We start from the raw sequence: 13,556 nt of genomic DNA on the forward strand, positions 1-13,556 counted from the left end.
GAATAGAAGGATAAGAGGGAGAAATGTTGGATATAGTGGTGGAGAGGGAACAGAGGGACAGATTGAAAGGGATGCAAGAGGGAGGAATGCTGGACATAGTAATGGAGGGAGAAATGTGGCATTGTGCTGGAGAGGGGTGATAGGAGAAATGAGCAGGGGGCTGGTGGGTAGTGGGTAATGGTGGAAAATGCTGCACATGATCCGGGGGATGAGAGAGAGAGAAACGTTGGATGTGGCAGTAGAGGGGGTGGGAGAGATGTCTGGATCTCTCAAGACAGAGGGACAGTGAGAGAGAGAGAGGGAAACTTGTTGCAATATGGGTGGAGGAGAGAGGAAGAAAGGTTGGATTCATGGAGGGACAGAGAGACAGAGAGAGAGAGAGAGATGTTGGTTGGGGAAAGGAATGGGATCCAAAGGAAAGGAAGCGTGAAGGAGGCAAAAATAAATAAATATTGGATGCACAGTCAGAAGGAAATACAACCAGAAACTTATGAAATCATCAGACAACAAAGGTAGGAAAAATAATTTTATTTTCAATTTAGTATCAAAATGTGTCAGTTTTGTGAATTTATATCTGCTATCTATATTTTGCTCTATATTTGTCTATTTTTCTATTGTTGTTACTGATTGCATATTTTAAAGTCATCTGCCTTAACCTCTTTGAACCCCCCCCCACCGAATATAAATGATTATTAACATTTTCTCTGCATACAGTGTGCTTTGTGTTTTTTAAATTTTGCTGTTACCATTATGTATTAATAAAATTATATTGTGTGTATATGAAAAATAGATGGAAGAAATTGCATTACAATTAGTACTATTATTATGGGGGTGCGGTCAGAAGCAGAGCTTGGGCGGTCTGGGGTGGAGCTTGGGTGGGGGTACTCGGTGGGTATTTGTTAGGCTTAGGGGGTACTTGGCTTGAAGAAGTTGAAAAACACTGGTCTAATAGCACTATAGACTTGATAAGTAGTAGTAGTACTGGTAAAAATAATTATAAGAACATAAGATGCTAGGGTCCACCTTGGGGATTAGCGCCCTAGAAAAAGATCTGGGTATCATCGTAGACAATACAATGAAACCTTTCGCCCAATGTGCGGTGGCAGCCAAGAAAGCAAAAAGGATGCTAGGAATTATTAAAAAAGGGATGGTTAACAAGACTAAGAATGTTATGCTGCCCCTGTATTGCTCCTTGGTGCGACCTCATCTGGAGTATTGCATTCAATTCTGGTCTCCTTATCTCAACATAAGAACATAAGAAGTTGCCTCTGCTGGGTCAGACCAGAGGTCCATCGCGCCCAGCAGTCTGCACCCGCGGCGGCCCATCAGGCCCATGACCTGTACAGTGAACTTTGTCTAAACCCTTAAATCCCCCTTGGTTTCTATCTATACTCTCTCTATTCTCTCTATATCCCATCTCTATCTCTATCTGTATATCTCAAGAAAGATATACAGTACTCCTCCGAAATTTGCGGGGGTTAAGTTCCAGGAACCTCTGCGAATTTTGAAAAACCCCAAATACAGTTTTAGGCAGAGGAGACTGGAGAGTGCAGCCGGAGCGCCGGCAACTGAAAGGAAATCACTCGATGTATGCTCTGACCGCTTTTTCCTGTACTAAAGTCGGGCCTCACCAATCAGGAACTGCTAATACTTTTCCCTCCCTATGCTGAGATGGATCCATCAGCGCTAAATTGTCACCGAGGTCTGTCAGAGCCAGAAACTAACTACAAGCGGCACGGACCTCAGATTTTTAAGGACTTGCGGGTTTAGATCCGCGAGGTCCGTCAGGTCCGCGTTTTACCCCTTCCCATACTAGCCTTCTATCTATACCCTTCTATCCCCTTTTCCTTCAGAAAATTGTCCAATCCCTTCTTGAAATCCAATACCTTGCCTATAGCTTTGTAACGTTCTTGTAGGCTGATAATTTTAAATGTGCGAAACAATACCTTCATAAAAAGAATGTCAGCGATAAAGGATTATTTCACCCCAGATTACCGATGGGTTTTTTCCCCCATAGCAATTAAAGCAATTCATGCTCTTCGACAAACCTTTTTGCAGCTCTGTTTAGTAGTTGTAACAGATACTTTTCTAAAATATCTGGTCGTTAACAGGCTGTGGCTTCCAAAGTATATTCTAAGTGTCCCCAGTGAACAAAGGCTCTTTTTTTTTTTTCTATGCCCATTTGAACCATAGTGTGAAATAACAGGAGATAAGGTGTAGTATCATTCCCTGTTTGACTTTAAAAAGGCAGAATTTACATAAAGAACTCTTCAGCAGAAAAGGGGTTCGATATACGGATCAATGGCCACATGAGCGTGCTTACTTGTGGTGTTAATTACCCGCAGATTTGTTCATGCTAGCAATGAGTTAAATGCAGCTGATAAAAGCAAAAAAAAAAAAAAAAAAAAATTGCAACTTTTCCAGAAACTTAGTTAAATGTCAGGGTTTTTAAAAACCTAGTTACACAAGTATATTAGATGAGATATGTCAGTTTCCCAATTTACGATTCTGACTTGTCTCTTGTGATTCCTTATAGCCTCCAGCCATTCTCCTCTTACCTGAGGCATTCTCGAGCAAAAACCTGATGCTTCCAGTCATTCTGCATTCCTGTGTTTCTTCAAAAATAATTGGACAGGCACCTTTCCATAAACAATCATCATTAGTTATATAAGGTACACAGACAAAGAATGCGGCACAAATAAGTTTCAATAAAAACCGAGAGTCTTGGGCCAAACCCTAACAATTTGGCCCGGCTTGCTGAGGTTTGATTGACAGAGCATGATTGTAATTAGCGCTTTCCCAGAATGCAGCGGGACACGCAGTTGCTCCTTCACGGAGAGTGACACCGACGTTGACCAGTGAGTTTGTTGCTGCGCGCTAAGCCCTTCCATTTCCAGGCTGCATGATTAAAGCCATTATGGCAACTGTCAGGAAGGGAAAACTGAAAGGAAAAAAAAAAACAACTCTCCTGAAAAGCGACTCGGTGGCAAATTTTCTCAGACATTTAAAATGCTAAACCATTTCAAAAGTGGTTTATCCTATTGCATTATTCTCATGAAGAAAAAAAAAACCGTGCTAAAATAATAAGGCCTGCTGGTTGAAAATGAAAGGCAGCTTGTTTTGATGGCATATAATATCTTCCCTTTTATCTTCCCGATGGCATGCTGAAAGTCTAATACATAGCACCAGGAAAAAAAAAATGCATAAAGCTCTATTTACTCTCACGCTTTTATTTTTATGCCTCAGGAACGGGAAACAGCAGAAGAAATGCTCAATAGAGACTATTGTAGAAGTAGGTTATTTAGGAGCAAATAAATAAAATAATTGTTACGGCCTTAAAGTTACTAAGGGCAAGCAGAACTGACAGAAGTTAAGAACATAAGAATAGCCTTACTGGGCGAGACCAATGGTCCACCTGGCCCAGTAGCTCATCTTCACAGTGGCCAATCACTGGGACCTGTCAAAAACCCAAATATTAGCAACATTCCATGATACCAATCTAGGGCAAGCTGTGGCTTGCCCCATGTCTGTCTCAATAACAGACTACAGACTTTTCCTCCAGAAAATTGTCCAAACCTTTCTTGAAACCAGCTACGTTAAGCTCTTTTACCAACATCCTCTGGCAATGCATTCCAGAACAACTGTTGTCTGAGTGAAAAATATTTCCTTCCATTGGTTTTAGAAGTAACTTCGAGTGTCCCCTAGTCCTTGTAATTTGTGACAAAGTGAAAAATTGATCCATTTGTACCCATTCTATTCCACTCAGGATTTTGAAGACTTCAATCATATCTCCCCCTCAGCCGTCTCTTTTTCAAGCTGAAGAGCCCTAACCGCTTTAGTCTTTCCTCATGTGAGAGGAGTTCCATGTCCCTTTATCATCTTGGCCGCTCTTCTTTGAAACTTTTCTAATTCTGCGATATCTTTTTGGAGATAAGGCAACCAGAACTGAACATAATACTCAAAGTGAGATCGCACCATGAAGCGATACAGAGGCATTATAACATTCTTAGTCTTGTTAACCATCTTTTTATTAATATTTCCTAGCATCTTGTTTGCTTTTAGGACCACTGCTGCCACACTTTGGGTGGAAGGTTACAGTGTGACAAGATTATAAGCTCTTTTGAACAGGGACTGTCTCTTATGTTTTGAAGGGGATAGACTTAGTAGATAAGGACAGGTTGCTCACCCTCTCCAAGGTAGGGAGAACAAGAGGGCACTCTCTAAAGTTGAAAGGGGATAGATTCCGTACAAACGTAAGGAAGTTCTTCTTCACCCAGAACGTGGTAGTAAGCTGGAACGCTCTTCCAGAGGCTGTTGTAGGGGAAAACACCCTCCAAGGATTCAAGACAAAGTTAGACAAGTTTCTGCTGAACAAGAACGTGTGCTGGTAGGGCTAGTCTCAGTTAGGGTGCTGGTCTTAGACCAGAGGGCCACCGCGTGAGCGGACTGCTGGGCATGACGGACCACTGGTCTGACTCAGCAGTGGCAATTCTTATGTTCTTATGATGTATGGCGCTTCATATTTCTAATAGCGCTATAGAAATGATTATTGGTAGTAATGACACCCAGATCTTTTTCTTGGGCACTGACCCACAAGGTGGACCCTAGCATCTGGTAACTATGATTTGGGTTATTTTTCCCAATATGTATTGCTTTGCATTTGTCCACATTAAATTTCATCAGTTTCCTGAGTTCTGTTCACAAACATGACACTAAAATACGTATATTCAGCAGCGACACCATTCAGTTTTTAAGCGTTTTTATTTGATACCGCATTAAGCAGCAGGCTACCGACAGGATATCGAGAGTATTCCTTTTGGTTGTATTATCTGTAATCTGGCGCCATCTACTGGGCTTCATTCACACACCCCTGAAGAAGGCTTTCATAGCCGAAACACCAGCACAAAAAAGGATTGAAAGGCTCTTTTGTTATGCCTGCATTATTTTATGTAGATGTTTTATATGTATTAATTATTTATATAGTTTCAATAGATGGATTGTCCCAGAAGTTGGTTGACTGTGTCCCTTCCCCACTCCTTTTTTGGTTTACTAAAATATATTCACCTAAATGTCCACATCACTTTTTACCAGGACGTCTGGATATCAGGACTTAAATACATAACCAAATGGCTAAAATATGACATCACAGAACATACTGTATAGCTCAAGATATACTGTAAGTGATGCACCGCAATTCAAACAAGTTGAAAATTGCTTGTGACATAATGTCACAGATTCCCTTCTTGATGGAGATTGGCACTGTGAGAAAACTGGTTCAGATCAGTACCTGCAATTTGAATTATACTTTGAAAGATGTTATGTCTTGGGTATGGATCCGGCCATTGAGGAACAAACAAACAGAAATTGACCCTGGTACTCCACAGAATGAAAGAGCAACCAAAAACAAAAACGCTGTAGTAGTAAATGATTGAGAGAGTGAAGTTTGAAGATTTTGGCAGAGTAAGAGGACTCAAAATACCCCTTATCTGACTTTGAAGCTACCACATGTGGAGGGGTATTTCAATATAACAACTTACCGTATTTTTCGCTCCATAAGACACATTTTTTCCCCCAAAAAAGTGAGTGAAAATAAGGGTGTGTCTTATGGAGCGAATTCCCCCCCCCCCCCCCCCGGTAGCTTTTATAAAATTGGCGGTCCAGCGCTTCCACCTGCAGCCTTCCACACTCCCACAGTTGCTCACAGGTCAGCAGAACTGCAATTGAGCCAGATCATGGTCCGAAACAGCCAGCTCCAACAGCCCGCCCGCCTGGCAGAGCCGTTTCCACCTCAAGCTCCTCGTCTGCCTGCCACGAATCTCGGCTCTTTGCACCAGGCCTTTCTCTTTCCTGTGGCTCCTGCCATCCATTCTTCATCTGCTGTGTCCCCTGCACACGCATGACTGAGCGACGCAGTGACCGAGTGAGACCCAGGCGGAAGTTGCGTGTGGCTGCCCTGGGATTCTGCCTAGCGCGCTGCTGCTCAGAGAAGGGAACGGCTGGACTACAAAGCGGCAGGCATGCTGTGCAACAGCACATGGACTGCTGGACTGCGGATCCCCTGAGCCCGCTCCTTCCTTCTCTGCTAGATAGGGGAAATACGCTGGAGACCCGTGAGAGTCACGCACAGGCTGTTGGACTGTGGATCCCCCGAGCCCGTTCCTTCCTTCCGTGCTGGATAAGAGAAAGACGCTAGAGACCCGTGAGAAAGCCATACTGAGGGAGTTGAGGGGTGGGAAGCAACAGTGCGATATACTAATCCTGGGGGGGGGGGGGTGCCAAGGAGACTTAAGAGATGGTGTGCATGGAAGAAGAAGGGATAGAGACACAGAGGGTCAATGCTGATCAGTGGGGGAGAAGGAGGGACAGGGAAAAAGAGGATGATATGCAGGACAGGAAAATGCTGAATATAAGGGCAGATGTAGAAACAGGAGGGAGGAAAGGAACACAAAGAACAGATAAGGCTGCAAGCGGAAGATGGTGGACAAGGAGAGAGAAGAAATGTGAGATGGACAGAAGTTACTAAAAAGACAAGAAAAAATAACGCTTTGGCTGCTGCTTTCATGGAGTGTCTGGTTATTTATGGTCATTTACCCTAAATCAGTTGTTACATAGTAATCACATGGCCCACAATATCTGACTGAATGTGTATCCCCCTATATTGCACTCCAGAAGCTGGCTATACCATTAATAAGAAAGAGTTAAGGCTGCAAACTGTGAGGGTGGGGTGTCCTGGCATCCGGACGGCTTTTCAAAATCCAGCACTTCGGGTTTTGAAAAGCTTCCAGCTAAGAGCGATGTCGGTACAGCGCTGGACCTGCCACTAGGCATGCCTGCCCTGTGCCCTGTTCCGGCCTACCACTAGACCACCAGAGGGGGGACAGGGTATAGAGCTTGGCAGGGAGAAGGGAGAGGATGCAGAGCCTAGTAAGGAGTGTGGGGTTGGGTGCGGGGAGAATTTGGTTCAGAACGGTTTTTTTTCTTGTTTTCCTCCTCTAAATCTAGGGTGCATCTTATGGTCAGGTGCGTCTTATAAAGCAAAAAGTACGGTAAGTCCAAGTTTGGATGTTTTGTGAGATACTTCAAAAATTGGGTAGAGAAAATGTTCATTTTTGAAACTGCAAAATGTCACTTTTTTTCCCTAAAATTGACCTTTCTAGATGTGTTCGATCTTAGTGCGTCTATCTTTTTTTCTTTTTTTTTTGCCATTTTCAAAAAAGAAAACATCCAAATGAAAAACGCACAAGCCTTTGGGATGTAGGAGTGGCCAGCATTTGTAGTACACTGTTCATGCGGACATTCCAGCAGAGCCATGGCGCACCTTAGGGAGCACTACAGTGAATGTCACATCAAAGGTTCCAGGTACACATGTCACCGTAACCCCCTTATGGGTATGGTGAGCCCTCCAAAACCCACTACCTAACAAATGAGATGGATTGGAAAGCCAAAACATAGCCCAAGCCCAACTGAAATATGACTTCCAGTAACAAAACAAAAGTGCTCAATAATATATGGGAGAAAAAGGGATCTCAGAAACTGATGGAATACTGAAAGATTCAAGTCTGAGACTGATCAGTTCCAGATTTCAATTGATCCCGTACAAAAAAACCTCTCATATTGTTTAACACCCTTTATATGTGTATATTAATATCTAATCTTTAATTTTGAATTTGAATTTTGAATTTTTTTACTTCAACTCCTACTGCACCTACTTTAAATTCTTGTGTGTAGTGCATAAAACTTCCTATAATTATTATAATGTAATCAGATGCACACTGGATGTTCAATAATAACAGCTGACATAAAAAAAGAGCCACCAAACTTATCTCAAAGAATGGTTTCACCAGTCCAATCCTGACGGTGCCCGTTTCACCAAACTTGAATCGGCTTCTTCCGGGGATACACTCAGGACTGGGAAAAGCAGGATTGTAATATAGTAACATAGTAGATGATGGCAGATAAAGACCCGAATGGTCCATCCACCCAAACTTACTTACTCCACTTCATCACTGACGCTGAAACCGTGGATTGAAGACAAAGTTTTATTTTATTTTTCTTTCCAGCTTATGATTTATCTTTAATCTTATCTATTGTTTTGCCTTTTGTCTTTGTTTTGTTCTATTTCTATCATTTAAATTTCTCCAGAATTCTACTGTTCAACGGCTCCCCCTTCTGCTTCTATTCCTTTCTCTCCTCTCTTCTACCTTCCAAAGTATTTAGATCAATGCTGTCTTGTTAAAATGTTTATTTTATTTTTATTTTTTCTCTAACTCTACTTTTCACTTCTCTATTACCCTCCAGGTACTTTAGTTAGATTGTGAGCCTTCGGGACAGTAAGGGAATTTTTCAAGTACCTTTCTTATTTCTAATCTTAATGTATATTTTCTGTAAACCGCTTAGAACCTAACGGATGTAGCGGTATATAAGAAATAAATTACATTACATTACATCCAGTCTGACCAACCTGATTCAATTTAAATTTTTAATTTTTTTTTTCTTCTTAGCTATTTCTGGGCAAGAATCCAAAGCTCTACCCAGTACTGTGCTTGGGTTCCAACTGCCGAAATCTCCGTCAAAACCTACTCCAGCCCATCTACACCCTCCCAGCTATTGAAGCCCTCTCCAGCCCATCCTCCCCCAAACGGCCATATACAGACCTTGCAAGTCTGCCCAGTACTGGCCTTAGTTCAATATTTAATATTATTTTCTGATTCTAGATCCTCTGTGTTCATCCCATGCTTCTTTGAACTCAGTCACCATTTTCCTCTCCACCACCTCTCTCGGAAACACATTCCAGGCATCCACCACCCTCTCCGTAAATAGAATTTCCTAACATTGCTCTTGAATCTACCACCCCTCAACCTCAAATTATGTCCTCTGGTTTTACCATTTTCCTTTCTCTGGAAAATATTTTGTTCTATATTAATACCCTTCAAGTATTTGAACATCTGAATCATATCTCCTCTGTCCCTCCTTTCCTCTAGGGTATACATATTCAGGGCTTCCAGTCTCTTCTCATACGTCTTCTGGTGCAAGCCTCCTATCATTCTCATTGCCCTCCTCTGGACCGCTGCAAGTCTTCTTATGTTCTTCACCAGATACGGTCTCCAAAACTGAACACAAAACTCCAAGTGGGGCCTCACCAATGACCTGTACAGGGGCATCAATACCTTGAACTTTACAACTTGTTTTTCTTTCATTCAATGGCGTCTCACAGAATCAGCGATTGAAATCTGGAACTGATAAGTCTCAGACTTTCAGTATTCCATCAGTTTCTGAGCAGGTTTCTGAGATCCTTTTTCCTCTCATATATTATTGAACACCTTTGTTTTGCTACTGGGAAGCCATATTTCAGTTGGGCTTGGACCCTCCAAAACTCACTCTGTGAAAACATGGAAGATGGTATGTGGGATTCTTTAGGAACAATCCTGAAATATACGGTAAATCCCACCAAAGGGTATTCAAAAGAGATCGTGGAGAAAAATGGTCTCAGAAACCTACTTGGATATGGATATTCCAATCCGAGGATATTTTAATTCAATACCAAGTTGTTAAAGGTTTAACGTCCATCACTGATCTATTATTGAAAAAATGCTTTGCTGTGCTCTGGAAACTTCGCACTATTAAGAAATACTTTGATGAAGCTTCATTCCATCTGTTAGTACAGTCATCCGTTTTTAAATATTCTTGATTATTGTAATGTCATCTATTTGGGTGCTTTTAAGAAAATTTTAAGAAAATTGAGAGTGGTTCAAAATACCGCAGTTCGATTGATTTTTGAATTGAAAAAAATGGGAGGTTTATTGCATTACAACGGGGATATTTTAAGAAGTTTCAGGATGTGTGGAAACCATTAACAAAGTATTGTAAAGATTAATTTGAAATTGTTTCCCTTATATTTATCAACTTAAGGTGTAGGGAGGGGGGAATTTTATTATTATATGTTTTATATGATAATGGAATATATGGGTGGGAGGGATGGAAAAGGGGAAGGGATAAGAATTTATGAAATGTATCAATGATTGTTTATAAGTGATGTATTTATTGTTAATGTGAATGAATATATTTAACACTTAATGTAATTTTGAAAATGAATAAAGAATTAAAAAAAAGAAAAAATGGGAGCATATTACTTGAAACTTCTCTGGCTGCCGATTGAGGCCAGAGTTTTGTTTAAGTTTGCTTGTATCTGTTACAAATCTATTCTAGGCTTGTCACCTGGATACCTTGTCTCCCATTTTTCTCTGAACCACCCAAATAAGGTCACACGCAGACCTTATTTTATTTACATTTCCTTCTGTTAAATGATGTCGTTACAAAAGATTTCTGGAGAGAACTCTCTCTTTTCAAGCTGCTAAACTGAATGGTTGGTTCGGTACATAAGTACATAAGTACATAAGTAGTCGCCTCCGCCGGGGCAGACCAGAGGTCCATCCAGCCCAGCGGTCCGCTCACGCGGCGGCCCATCAGGCATATTGCCTGGTCAGCGGTCCCTGACTAATTTTATTGCCTACCTCTACAGTTATCTCTAAACCTTCCACTGCTCTTATCTGTACCCCTCAATCCCTTTGTCTTCCAGGAACCTATCCAGGTCATCCTTGAAACCCTGTACTGTGCTATTCCTTATCACGGCCTCCGGAAGGGTGTTCCATGTGTCCACCACCCTCTGTGTGAAAAAGTACTTCCTTGCGTTTGTTTTAAACCTGTCCCCCTTCAATTTCATCGAGTGACCCCTTGTTCTTGTGGTTTCTTTCAAATTGAAAAATCTGTCTTTGTCAACCTTTTCGATGCCCCTCAGGATCTTGAAGGTCTCTATCATATCTCCTCTGAGTCTCCGCTTTTCCAGGGAGAACAGCCCCAGCTTCTTCAGTCTGTCAGTGTATGTAAGGTTTTCCATACCCTTAATCAGTTTAGTTGCTCTTCTCTGGACTCCCTCAAGCATTGCCATGTCCTTTTTGAGGTACGGTGACCAGTACTGTACACAGTATTCCAGATGCGGGCGCACCATAGCCCGGTACAGTGGCAGGATGACTTCCTTCGTTCTGGTCGAGATACCCTTCTTAATGATACCTAACATTTGGTTTGCTTTCCTGGAGGCTGTGGCGCATTGTGCCGACGCCTTCAATGTCGTGTCTACCATCACTCCCAAGTCTCTTTCCAGATTACTGACCCCTAGCATTGATCCCCCCATTTTGTAAGTGAACATCGGGTTCCTTCTCCCTATATGCATGACCTTGCATTTCCCTACATTGAAGCTCATTTGCCACTTTTTCGCCCATTCTTCCAATGTCGTAAGATCCCTTTGGAGATTTTCGCAGTCAACCGTGGTTTCAACCTTGCTGAATAGTTTGGTGTCATCTGCAAATTTGATGACCTCGCATTTTGTTCCCGCCTCCAGGTCGTCAATGAATATGTTAAACAGGAGCGGTCCCAGCACCGATCCTTGAGGAACCCCGCTCGTGACCCCTTGCCAGTCCGAGTAATGGCCCTTTACACCAACCCTCTGCTTCCTGTCTGCCAGCCAGTTTTTGATCCATCGGTGGACCTCCCCGTGTACCCCATGGTTCCATAGCTTCCTGAGCAACCGCTCATGTGGTACCTTATCGAAGGCTTTCTGGAAGTCTAGGTAAATTATGTCTATGGGTTCTCCTTTGTCCACCTGGTTGTTTACCCCCTCAAAGAAGTACAACAGGTTTGTGAGGCACGACCTACCCTTGCAGAACCCATGCTGGCTCGACCTTAGCTGTCCATTTTTTTCGATATGGTCACAGATGCTGTCCTTAATCAGTGCCTCCATCATCTTTCCCGGGACCGATGTGAGGCTTACCGGCCTATAGTTTCCCGGGTCGCCCCTCGAACCCTTCTTGAAGATGGGCGTGACATTAGCTATTTTCCAGTCCTCCGGGATCTCTCCAGTTTTTAGGGATAGGTTGCATATTTGCTGGAGTGTCTCTGCTATTTCATTCCTTAATTCCTTGAGCACCCTTGGGTGAATGCTATCCGGACCTGGCGACTTGTCGCTCTTTAGCTTGTCTATCTGCCTGAGGACATCCTCCTGGCTCACCTCTAATTTGACCAGCTTGTTATCTTGATCTCCATTTTCTATTTCCTCTGGTTCCGGAATGTTGGATGTGTCCTCCCTCGTGAAGACCGACGTAAAGAAGTCATTTAACTTGTCAGCTATTTCTTTTTCCTCCCTCACTACTCCCTTTCTATCCCCATCATCCAAGGGCCCCACTTCCTCCCTCGCTGGTTGCTTCCCCTTTACGTACCTGAAGAATGATTTGAAATTTTTTGCCTCTCCCGCTAGTCTCTCTTCATATTCCCTCTTTGCTCTCCTAACCACTCGGTGGCACTCCTTCTGGCTTTCCTTGTGTTCCTTTTGGTTGGCCTGCGTTTGATCCTGTTTCCATTTTTTGAACGATGCTTTCTTGTTACTGATCGCCTTTTTTACAGCTGCCGTTATCCATGCTGGGTTCTTTATTCGATTTTTCTTGCACTCTTTTCTGAACCTGGGGACGTACAGGTTCTGTGCTTCGTGCACCGTACGCTTGAGCAGGGTCCAGGCGCTTTCTACGGACTCTACCTTCCTTGTGCTGCCGTTGAGTTTCTTCCCCACCATTTTCCTCATTGCATCATAATTCCCTTTTCTGAAGTTGAGCGCTGTTGTTGTGGTTCTTTTCACCCTGGATGATCCCAGTTCTAGTCTGCACTGGATCATGTTGTGATCGCTGTTTCCCAGTGGGTCTAATACCGCTACTTCCTTTGCAGGTCCCTCCAGTCCACTGAAGATTAGATCAAGAGTAGCTTCTCCTCGTGTAGGTTCCATGACCAGCTGTTCCAGGAAGCAGTCCCTCGTGGCTTCCAGGAATTTGGTCTCTCTCTCGCAACTTGAGTGCCCGATACTCCAGTCTATCCCAGGGTAGTTGAAGTCTCCCATCACCACCACACTTCCATTCTTGCATACCTGCCGCAGTTCCGTCTCCAGGTCCCGGTCGATTTCTTCCGATTGGCCAGGCGGACGATAGTATAGACCCAATTTGATGTCTGCTCCAGATCCTCCTGGTAGCTTAACCCATATTGATTCCAAGCCTTCCGACCTTACTGCTGTTTCCATTTTGGTTGAGGGTATGGAGTCTTTTATGTATAGCGCTATTCCTCCACCCTTCTTGTGTGTCCTGTCTCTCCTGTAAAGTTTGTACCCTGGTATGACCACATCCCATTTATTATCATCAGCCCACCACGTTTCTGTGATTCCAATTATGTCCAGGGCTTTTTGACTGGCTATAATTTCCAGCTCTCCCATTTTGGCCCTGAGGCTCCTCGCATTTGTGTAGAGGCAATATAGGTCCTGATTTGTCGTCCGCCCTGCTGTTTTCTTTCCATGGCTCGGCGCTCCCACCTGGCTTGCCTTTACTCGGTCATCCACCTCCCGTGGCGTGTCCGTTTTGCCCCCATCCAGTATCTCCTTTTTTGGATGGTCCTCTTGCTCCCATTGTTCTCTTTCAACCATGCCTGTTAGGCTCGTTTGTGCACTGGGCCCCTGCATTGCATCTGTG

The 13,556-nt window shown here is 43.2% G+C and overlaps 1 protein-coding gene across 5 annotated transcripts in view; it reads right to left on the bottom strand.

Annotated features, from left to right (window-relative positions):
- TTC29 (tetratricopeptide repeat domain 29) overlaps positions 1 to 13,556 on the bottom strand; it is a 479,583-nt gene that overhangs the window by 374,516 nt on the left and 91,511 nt on the right. For 4 of the 5 annotated variants that reach the window (XM_033940255.1, XM_033940229.1, XM_033940219.1 and 1 more), the window contains exon 1: positions 2,559 to 2,861. The exons of the other annotated variant lie outside the window; for it this stretch is intronic. In XM_033940255.1, coding sequence (XP_033796146.1) covers positions 2,559 to 2,605 — 47 coding nt within the window. In that variant the 5' untranslated portion in view covers positions 2,606 to 2,861. Of the gene's footprint in view, positions 1 to 2,558; positions 2,862 to 13,556 lie in introns of those variants that run through there. 5 annotated transcript variants of the gene reach the window in all.

Source organism: Geotrypetes seraphini, chromosome 1 (genome assembly GCF_902459505.1).
Source record: "Geotrypetes seraphini chromosome 1, aGeoSer1.1, whole genome shotgun sequence".
In the NCBI taxonomy this organism is placed as follows: Eukaryota; Metazoa; Chordata; class Amphibia; order Gymnophiona; family Dermophiidae; genus Geotrypetes; species Geotrypetes seraphini.